The sequence below is a fragment of the Vicia villosa genome, linkage group LG5 (assembly GCF_029867415.1).
Source record: "Vicia villosa cultivar HV-30 ecotype Madison, WI linkage group LG5, Vvil1.0, whole genome shotgun sequence".
Classification (NCBI taxonomy): Eukaryota; Viridiplantae; Streptophyta; class Magnoliopsida; order Fabales; family Fabaceae; genus Vicia; species Vicia villosa.
The window spans coordinates 118,457,619-118,468,081 of NC_081184.1; the positions used below are offsets into that span (position 1 = coordinate 118,457,619).

Here is a 10,463-nt window from a genome sequence, read left to right on the forward strand (position 1 = left end):
TTCAGCATCAACATGCTCCACCTCAACAGGAATCTCTACCTGTTCCAGCTCTTCGTCAGATGTTTCTGTACTTCGACCAACATCATCAGTTTTCTTAAAAGCCATTTCAGCTTCATTGAAAACAACATCTCGACTGGTGATACACCTCCTGTGACCTGGCTCTAGGCACCATAGCCTATAAGCTTTGACTCCTTCTGGGTATCCCATGAACATGCATTTCAGAGCTCTAGGTTCGACCTTGTCTTGCCTAATGTGAGCATAGGCTATGCAGCCAAATACTCTCAGTTTGTCGAGATCTGGTGGATGTCCCGACCAAACTTCTTCAGGTGTCTTCATATCTAACGCTGTCGAAGGACATCTGTTTATCAGATATGTTGCTGTCGCAACAGCCTCAGCCCAGAACACCTTCTTTAACCCCGCACTAGTCAACATACATCTAACTCTCTCCAAAATAGTTCGATTAAACCTTTCAGCCAAACCATTTTGTTGTGGAGTACCTGCAGTAGTTCTATGCCTTGCAATACCAGAGGTAGCACAAAAACTGTCGAATGCCTCATTGCAAAATTCAAGGCCATTGTCGGTTCTCAACCTCTTGACCTTTCTGTCAGTCTGATTTTCAACCAGAGTCTTCCAACTTTTGAAATTCTCAAACATTTCATCCTTAGTCTTCTGGATGAATACCCATAATTTTCTGGAATAATCATCTACTATGGATAGGAAATACCTTGCCCAGAATGTGATGCACACCTTGCAGGCCCCCAAAGATCAGCATGGATGTAATCAAGGGATCCATGTGTTCTTGATTTGCCTTTGTTGAACTTCACTCTGCAAGATTTTCCAAGTACACAGGGTTCACAAAACTTCAGCTTTTCGACTTTGTCTCCACCAAGCAGATTTTGTTTCCCTAATTCGACCAGACCCCTTTCACTGACATGGCCCAATCTCATGTGCCAGATTTCAGTTTTCGACAAAGGTTTCGTGGATGCAACATTTGTCGAACCACTTACAACTTCAGCCTCAAGGGTATACAAGCCTTGTTTCTTCACGCCTCTCAAGACTTCCTTCGAACCCTTCATGACTCTTAGGATACTTTTCTCTCCTTGGAAAACATATCCTTTCTTGTCGAATTCACCAAGAGAAAGCAGATTTCTCTTCAAATCAGGAACATACCTGACTTCAGTCAACAACCTTATTGACTCATCATGGAGCTTGAATCTAACAGATCCAATACCTGCAATCTTGCAAGCCTTGTTGTTTCCCAGCAATACTGATCCACCATCTTGATCACATAATTCCTCGAACAAGTCTTTGTTTGGAGTCATGTGCCAAGTGCAACCTGAATCCATAATCCACTCTCTCTTAGAGTCACTGCTTGAAACCACAAGAACATCAGATGATTCGAAATCATCTTGAACAATGGCAGCGTTGCCATTATCCTTACCTCCATGATATTTCAGGCGTTCAGGGCACACCTTTCTTGTGTGACCCTCCTTTTTACAATGGTAGCATCGAATGCCAGATGCTTCGCCACTGTAAGACTTCGACTGGCTTTTGCCTTTCTTCTTGTCGAACTTACCATCCTTTCGTAAGAGTTTTCCTTTAACGGCCAAACCTTCGCCAACAGTCGAAGGTTTATGCTCCTTTCGTTCATTCAAGTCCTTAGAGTACAAGGCTGATTGAACTTCTTCAAACGTCAGGGACTCCCTTCCATACAAGAGAGTTTCTTTGAAGTGAGCATGTGATCTAGGCAAAGAACACAATAGTAACAGCGCTTGATCTTCATCATCGATCTTCACATCAATATTTTCAAGATCAAGAATCAGCTTGTTGAACATATCCAACTGCTCAGCCAATACTTTGTCTTCAATCATCTTGAATGAATACAAAGCTTGCTTCAGGTAGAGTCGATTTACCAGCGATTTGGTCATATACAAACTTTCAAGTTTCACCCATAACCCTGATGTCGTCGTCTCCTTTGATACCTGTCGGAGAACCTTATCACCAAGGCTCAACAAAATTGCGCTGTGTGCTTTCTCGATCATAGTTGTCTTCTCCGCTGCCGTTAATGCAGCATTCATGGCTGCCTCTCCCTTCAACGCTTCCAAACAACCCTGCTGAACCAGTAGGGCTTTCATCTTCAAGCGCCACAGACCGAAATCATTCACTCCGGTGAATTTTTCAATCTCATACTTTGTTGACGGCATCTTCTCCACGCTCACCGCACCAATTTGTTGTGAAAAACGATACCAATAACAAAGTATAATAGGGAATTATAGGGGAGAAGAAGAACACAATAATTGGTTATAACCGTTATTCTTTTACTTTCTCTTAAAACAAGATTACAAGTTTACAAGAATAACAAATAACCTCTCTCACCCTAAATTAGGATTTGCAGCTTAGCAATGATGAGAGACTAGTATGCTATTTATAATAAAACCTAACATACTAACTAATGGGCTTTTTCCACAAGGCCCATTACACAAGTCAACTTAATAAACAAGCTAACTTAACAAATTAGGGTTTAAACACTAAAACCTAATTTAACATGCTAACAACCCTAGCATCTTCGACACAAGCATGTGAACAACCTTCGACTTCATGCTTAACCCTGTCGAACCAAGAAGCTACCCTTCGGCCATACTAGAGTTCGATCCAAAATCTCACATCTTCGCTAGTAGGACCGACTCCCACAATGGAGTTCCGAAAAAGATCCAAAGTCGACCTCAAACGATGGCTATCAATATGGGTATCCAAAATACCGCAATTTCCCCATTCCCAATTGTCGTTGATCCATCCACCCATACCCGCCACCAACACCTTTTTCAAAGCCGATAAGGAGAATAAAGCCGGAAACTCCTCTTTCAAACACATATTATTCCTCCACTTTGATTCCCAAAAGGGTGTAGAAAACCCATTACCCACTTTAAAAACACAATGATCGGAAAAGGAATCATCTCTCTCTAAATCACCAATAGAAAGTATATCTTTCCACCAAAAAGAAGAAGAAGAAGTAGAAGAAGAGAAAAAAGAAGAATGAAGAGAAGATTGCGATAAAGACATACCTCCGCAAAAACAATTCATAACGATGTCCCCGTAGCGAGCTTTCAACAAGTTAAACCAAAGCGAATCTTCTCCCTTAAGAATTCTCCACCTCCATTTGCTAAGAAGAGCCATATTAAAATCCAAGATGTTATTCAAGCCGAGACCACCCCATTCAATCGGAAGACACACATTCTTCCAACTAACCCAATGAATACGTCTTTTGTTATCCTCCACCGCCCCTCCCCAAAGAAAATTACTTTGCAAACTAGAAATCTCCTTCGCCACCCTAGAAGGCATCTTATAGAAAGACATAGTGAATATCGCAAGGGATCCAAGAATAGATCTCAACAAAGTCAATCTTCCACCCAAACTTAGGAAACGGTTCTTCCAACCTGCAAGGCGCTTTTTCATCTTCGTCAAAAGAGGCAACCAAGAAGCGTACTTCCTTGGATTGCACCCAATATTAATACCAAGAAAAGAAAACGAACTCTCTTCCACTCTACAAGAAAGCACAAAAGCGGTCGCTTCTAAAAAATTACTCGTCACATTTATCCCTATCAACTTACTTTTATGGTAATTGATGCCAAGACCCGAAGCCAATTCAAAAGCCTTCAAAACTATTTTTATTGCCCCTACTTGATTCCAATTTCCTTCACCTATTATTAAAGTGTCATCCGCGAATTGAAGAATATCCACCGCACACCTCCCATTAATCTCCACACCTTTAAAACGACCAATGTCGACCGATTTCCGAACTAGACCCGAGAGACCTTCGGCAACAAGAACAAAAAGAAAAGGAGATAGAGGATCACCTTGTCTTAAGCCTTTCTCCACCCCAAATTCCTTCGTCGGACTACCATTAACCTAACAGCAAAAATCCTCTAATTTGAACAAAGTTTTTAAAGAATTTTAGAGAATTTATATAAATTTTTCATATATCTTTTATATTGTTATAATATTTTAAAAATTAAAAATACAATAATAATAATCACTATTTTATTATTTTATACATAATTACTTTTTAAAAATATAAAAAAAATTCTATATTTTGTAAAAATTTATTTTAGGAATCCACTCCAAATTACCAAACAAAAATTAAAGTATCTGTGGCTTATCCGTTCGATTAATCCAACGGACACGAGTGACCTAAGCTCTTCTTCTCTCCTCTGCCTTCTCATCGCGCCTCTATCAAAAACAAACTCACGCCGCCGCTTTCTTCCTCCGCCGATATCTGTCGTAGCTCCATTGCCAATCACACTAACTTCTCTATACTTAAACCCTTCCCTGCCACCGCTTCATTTTATCCTTCAAGGTCTGTATATTTCTTCTTTATTTTATTTCTCTGCTTCATATACTCACACTCTTTCTCATTACCCATTTTATTCACGTCTTGATCACAATTAATAGATAATCGATCAAAGTGAACAACAGATAGAAATGATTGTAGCTAGACATTTCTCCCCTTCAAAACTTAAACCGCTCTTTTATTTATCACTCCTTTCCCATTGCCAAAACCACTCACAGTCCAATCATACCCTTAGAAAAACTTTACCACATCCATCATGTAATTTGCTTAGGTATTTCTCTTCACAGCCTGAAATATCAGCATCGAAACAAAAATTGCCGTTCTCTCGTGAGGGTAATTACGATGAAACCACTTCCCAATCTCTTCATGTATGCCCTGGTTGTGGTGTTTGTATGCAAGACTCAAACCCAAAACACCCTGGTTATTTCATTAAACCGTCGGAGAAGGACGTAAATTATAAAATGTATACCCATCTTGAACATGTTGCTGCAGAGCCCGAATTCTCTAACACTGTTAAAAAAGGGTTTGTTGTTGAACCAGAAAAGCTTGATAGTATTAGTGACGCTGACATGGTTAGAAAACCGGAAAAGCCAGTGGTATGTGCGCGCTGTCATTCGTTGAGGCACTATGGGAAGGTGAAGGATCCGACTGTGGAGAATTTGTTACCGGATTTCGACTTCGATCATACAGTGGGAAGGAAGTTGGCATCAACGAGTGGAAACCGTTCGGTGGTGCTTATGGTTGTGGATGCAGTGGATTTTGATGGGTCGTTTCCTAGGAAGGTTGCGAAGTTGGTTTCTAAGACAATTGAAGATAACTCTTCTGCGTGGAAGCAGGGTAAGTCAGGGAACGTGCCGAGAGTGATACTTGTAGTTACAAAGATTGACTTGTTGCCTAGCTCATTGTCGCCGACGAGATTGGAGCATTGGGTTAGGCAAAGAGCTAGAGAGGGTGGAATTATTAAGATTACTAGTTTGCATATGGTGAGTGCGCTAAGAGATTGGGGACTTAAGAATCTTGTGGATGATATTGTTGGTTTGGCTGGATCTAGAGGGAGTGTGTGGACTGTTGGGGCACAGAATGCAGGAAAGAGTACCTTGATAAATTCTATCGGAAAACATGTTGGAGGGAAGATTACACATCTGACAGAAGCACCTGTTCCGGGGACTACACTCGGCATTGTTAGAGTCGAGGGTGCTCTTCCGAGTCAGGCAAAATTATTTGATACGCCCGGCCTTCTTCATCCTTACCAGATTACAACAAGGTTGATGAGGGAAGAGCAAAAGCTTGTTTACATGACCAAGGAGTTGAAACCTAGGACATATAGAGTTAAGGTTAGTGCACTGAAATACTAATCCGTGTCGCTGACTTTGATATTATTATTTACATATGTATGCTCATTTGCGCTTTAATGCTGTTTCATCTTTGTGTCTTGTTAAAATCTTGTGCTTCATTCTTTTACAAATTAATCGTGGCAGGCTGGTCATTCGATTCATATAGCTGGTCTTATGAGATTGGATGTAGAAGAAACGTCACTGGATACTATCTATGTTACTGTGTGGGCATCTCCTTATCTTCCTCTGCATATGGGTAAAGTAGAAAATGCAACTAAAATGTTCCAAGAACATTTTGGGCACCAGTTACAGGTATTCTCATTACTCATTTTAATTGACTAGTCATTTTAAGCAATATCTAGATATTCAATTGACATGATGTGCTTATGCTTTGGTGAAGTTTCTATGCGTTGGAAGAGTGCCTGTAGATATCTATGTTGCAAGAAAAGACTCGAGTTTCTCTTTTGATTCTTAATAGGCATTATTTATGGTGCATTACAATTTCCTCTTGTATAACACCAGTCTGAATTTTCCTTTGTTCAGCCACCAATTGGAGAGAAACGAGTCGAAGAATTGGGGAATTGGGTGAGAAGGGAATTTCATGTTGGTGGAAACAGCTGGGACTCGAGTTCTGTAGACATTGCTGCTGCTGGCCTTGGTTGGTTTGCCATTGGACTTAAAGGAGAAGCTGTGTTGGGCGTTTGGACTTATGAAGGAGTTCATGTTGTTCATCGAAATTCTTTGATACCCTATAGATCAAATACTTTTGAAGTTACAGGATTTACCGTATCGAAGATTGTCTCACAATCTGACCGGGCTTCAAATAAGCCACGTCAACAAAATGACAAGAAGACAAAGCGGATTGAATCAAAATCGCTATCCAGTTCGGTTGAATCACCACTATTGACCTCTGATGGAGGCATATAGATGTTAATCGGGAGGAAAGCAAAAGGACTACACCGATAATTTCCGACTTACAAATATCTCAGTTTTATAAGATAGTTTTGCAGTAATGTCTTATCCAATATAATTAAGTCAGGTTCCTTGTTTGTTTGAACGAGGTGTCAAAATAGTTTCAGAAATATTTTATTTTGTGTTTTGTAGTTTATTATTTCAGATCAGAATTGGTTCTCAATGTTTAGATTAGATCCTTCTGATTTAGTTGAAGCGGCTTAATAAGATTATTAACTTTGCACCCACAGTGGTTCTCGTTTGAGAATTTAAATTAAGCTATTTATTTTAAATATGAATAGTAAGTAGTATGCATTTGAAACTGTGCCGCATTCTTTTTTATGATAAAAACATTTGATTTGACCACCATGTTACAATTTTTTCTCTTGAGTTTATCATTTATTTTTGGGTTAAATATGTTTTTGTCCCTTTAAATATAATAGTTTTTAACTTTAGTCCCTCTAAACATTTTCTTTAAAGGATGGTCTTCCTAAAAATTTTAATTTTAACTTTTGGTCCATCATGGTAAAATCGTAGCTAAAATGGTCTCTAATTCAGTCGCTAAATAAAAAATCGTCGGTAAAATTGTTGTTAAATTGTAAAAACCGATGAATTATAGAAGGGACCAAAAGTTAAAATTAAAATTTCTAGGAGGACCATCTTTTTAAGGAAATGTTTAGAGGAACTAAAGTTGAAAACCACTATATTTAAAGGGGGCAAAAACATATTTAATGGAAAATTTAATCGGCCATCCTTAGTTATACTTGACATTTCCACATTTAGAGTTTTTTACCGTTATAACCTTCTTTAAATAAGGGTTTTTCAAAATATTTTGTGATGTACCGGAAATTTGGACTATATACTGACAATTTGTGAAAAAAAAATTTTTTTACCGAAACAAAGGTGAAAGTACCGGCATTTTGAAATTTATAGTATATACATACTGGAAATTTTAAAATTTCCGATGAAGGCATTTATTTTCTTACTGGAATTTGTGAAATTTTCGGTATTTATAAAAAAAATTCAGAAATATGACATTTCCGATATATAGTGAGGTAACTTTTTTAATTTCTTTTCTGCATTAATTTTTCTCGAATAATTGACTCGATAAAAAAACCATTTGATAAAATATACACATAATAAAAATTGTGCTACATATAAGAATACAAAACAAATTAGGATGACTTCCTAACTTCGTCTTCCTAGTGCCTAATGCGTCTTGCATATGCGGATTCTAATGCTTTTGCATTTTCAGTACAGTTTTGTCTCCAACGTCAGTGACGTGAGGCAATGTACAATCTGGTTTCAACTTTATCTGAACCTAATGATTGTTATTGGCAAAATCAATATCAATGATTTTATGTCTGCTCATATACATATGTGGAGCTAAGACAAGAGGGAAAATGTGATGTTAAGTTTTTTAGAAAGGGAGACAAATACGACATTGTATCTACAAGCAATAGGGTAACCCATATCAGGAATTGCCTTCCATTTATCCATAACCTACACACTCAAGTGTTCTAATCGTAACACATTCCTAATTGTAGAGACTGTGTCATAGAATAAATTGGAAAACAATTTAAGGTGTTGATGAACTTTAGTATCTAACCTAATTGCGTTTGAATCAAAGGCCATGACTCTTCACCCCATCTAAGTAGAGATGCAATATCACGAAAACCACAATTTCCATCTTTACCAACATCAACAATGTCATCAATATATGGATGTAAGAAATAAGGAAACTTAGACAAGGTAAACATGTCATGAAGATTCAGAGGACGGTTGACTGTCAGTCGGATACTTGGCAGTTGACTTCCAGTTAGTTTTGTGGATGATCTTTTCGTAGTCTGACTCCCCTATGAGGCCTCAACATACTCCAATTATGAAGGATCACGATGCACGTCACTCTCTTGATGCTTTCTACTCTTCTTAACTCCCTTATTTGGCTTGTATTTCACAAGCGGTAGACACGTAGAAGTTGTATATGGATGTGTTAGTTCCTAAACCTTTTTCTTCAACACCTTCTAGCCTACAATATCCAAAGTAGTGAAATATGTCGTCAACTCTTCACACTCTGCTTCTAAATCCAGCTGTGTACCACTTTCTTCTGATTTGAAATCACACTAAGATTGAACCTAGTTTTAACTTTAACATGGTGTTCAAAGCATCTCAACTTTGGCATAAATCTCTTCGGCTTGTAGTCAATATGTTATTTAGTCTCCAATGAGCATACTCCACCATAAAAACCTTAAATAGAAATATATGTTAAATTATGTTTAGTAATGTAATAACATCAAACTGATGTCCGTGTACTTGTTCGTTGTTGTGTTCCTTAAATGAGTGACTCTGTTAGTCAAAGCTGCAACAAACCTTTCTTTATAAGTTATTAACCATGTTTCACTCACATACTTAACAAATAAAGGAATATCTTCATAAACAGTCTCAAAGTGCTTCAAGTGTTCGACAAACTCGGTTTCTCTATTTGAATACATGTTGTTGTTCCATAGATCCATGACTTTTTCTTGTCTTTCTGATTTAACTAGTTTTTGAAATATGGAACAAACACTACATATGTGTTGAATTTGGATCACAACTTCCATGGCATTCATCAACGTGAGTTATCAGTCTGTCACCATAACCTTTGGTAGCAAACTATAGGAAGAGAACAACTCTTTGAGCTTCTCCTGTGCCCATTTGAAGTTCTCTTCCCTTTCATGTTTCAAATAGGCAAAGACAACTGAAAACGTCAACTACGTTGGCGTAACACCAACAATCACAAGCAGTGGCAGTCGATACTCGTATGATCACGATGCACATAATAAAAAATCGGCTAAATCAAAATCTTCATTTTTTAATGAGTGGTGACCTTTACCTATTTGTCTTGTATGTACAATAAAAAATCAACACCAAATGAAACACACTAAACAACTTCATAAAATCATGACGTGTCCAAAAGATATCAACAATAATATTTGAGTTGTTCCTATCATTAGTCCAACACATGTATTTCTCTCTATGAATAAGACTCAACAACATTTGCATTTTCATCAATGGGCCTCACACTCGTGAGAATTTATGGATCATTGTATTTCAAAGTAACAACTATGTACCTTGGAGCCATATTGTACTTCGTCATGTCATTCACAAACTGTCTTTCATGATCTTTTAGATGGTCCAATATGTCATAGCCATCTAAACTCTTAGATAGTTCATGATTGTGCAATCCGCACATAACCATCACCTTCCAACCTCAACCAATTGGCACAGATCTCTTCCTAAAAGGACATTTAACTTTCACACTATAAATTCCTTATGAGGAATTATTGCTTTTGATGCATTCTTTCTCATGTAATTTCCTCCTCTCTCGCAATCCATAATCAATTTATCTTTCCTCTCTCGCTTCTCATTTGCAGTATCAAAACAAACATTGACAACAATAATACCCTGTTAGTTATCAATAGTCTGTGTCCATGTTAATACTTCAAATCAAGACTGAAATATTTGTCATTTATAACATATTAAGAGTAAACTATCAATATCATAGAAATGAGAAAACCTTTAAATTATGAAATTGTTACATAGAAAACATATAGCGTTAGTGGTGAAGAACTGCATAAAATCTTTAGAAGACCCGGTCGATTCTTGACCATACAAGTAAAGCATTATTTTGCACTACTGAAAATTACAAATATAGGCAAAATTTACTGGTATGCTTTTGGTTGTTTCCAGATAAATACTGAAGTTTTCAAAATTACCGGTATTTATTCACCGACAATTCCTGCATTTTAGATAAAAAAGAAAATTTTCCAAAAAAATCCAAAACAAATCGT

The 10,463-nt window shown here is 37.5% G+C and overlaps 1 protein-coding gene across 2 annotated transcripts; it reads left to right on the forward strand.

The window, feature by feature from the left end:
• Nucleotides 1-4,179: 4,179 nt before the first annotated feature.
• On the forward strand, nucleotides 4,180-6,935 carry LOC131602206 (GTP-binding protein BRASSINAZOLE INSENSITIVE PALE GREEN 2, chloroplastic). Of its 2 annotated transcripts, XM_058874248.1 has the most exons (4): nucleotides 4,180-4,354; nucleotides 4,450-5,682; nucleotides 5,827-5,994; nucleotides 6,226-6,935. In XM_058874248.1, the coding sequence occupies exons 2-4, from the start codon at nucleotides 4,480-4,482 to the stop codon at nucleotides 6,607-6,609; spliced, it is 1,755 nt and encodes a 584-aa protein (XP_058730231.1). In that variant the 5' UTR covers nucleotides 4,180-4,354; nucleotides 4,450-4,479; the 3' UTR covers nucleotides 6,610-6,935. The 2 variants fall into 2 exon arrangements, with proteins under 2 accessions (XP_058730231.1, XP_058730230.1); XM_058874247.1 differs by having other exon boundaries at nucleotides 4,180-5,682; nucleotides 6,226-6,934.
• Nucleotides 6,936-10,463: the final 3,528 nt, after the last annotated feature.

Coding starts and splice junctions, on each gene's coding strand:
- LOC131602206 (XM_058874248.1), top strand. CDS start 4,480: ATGATTGTAGCTAGACATTTCTCCCCTTCAAAACTTAAACCGCTCTTT. Junction 5,683..5,826: donor CTAGGACATATAGAGTTAAG/GTTAGTGCACTG, acceptor TAATCGTGGCAG/GCTGGTCATTCGATTCATAT. Junction 5,995..6,225: donor ATTTTGGGCACCAGTTACAG/GTATTCTCATTA, acceptor TCCTTTGTTCAG/CCACCAATTGGAGAGAAACG.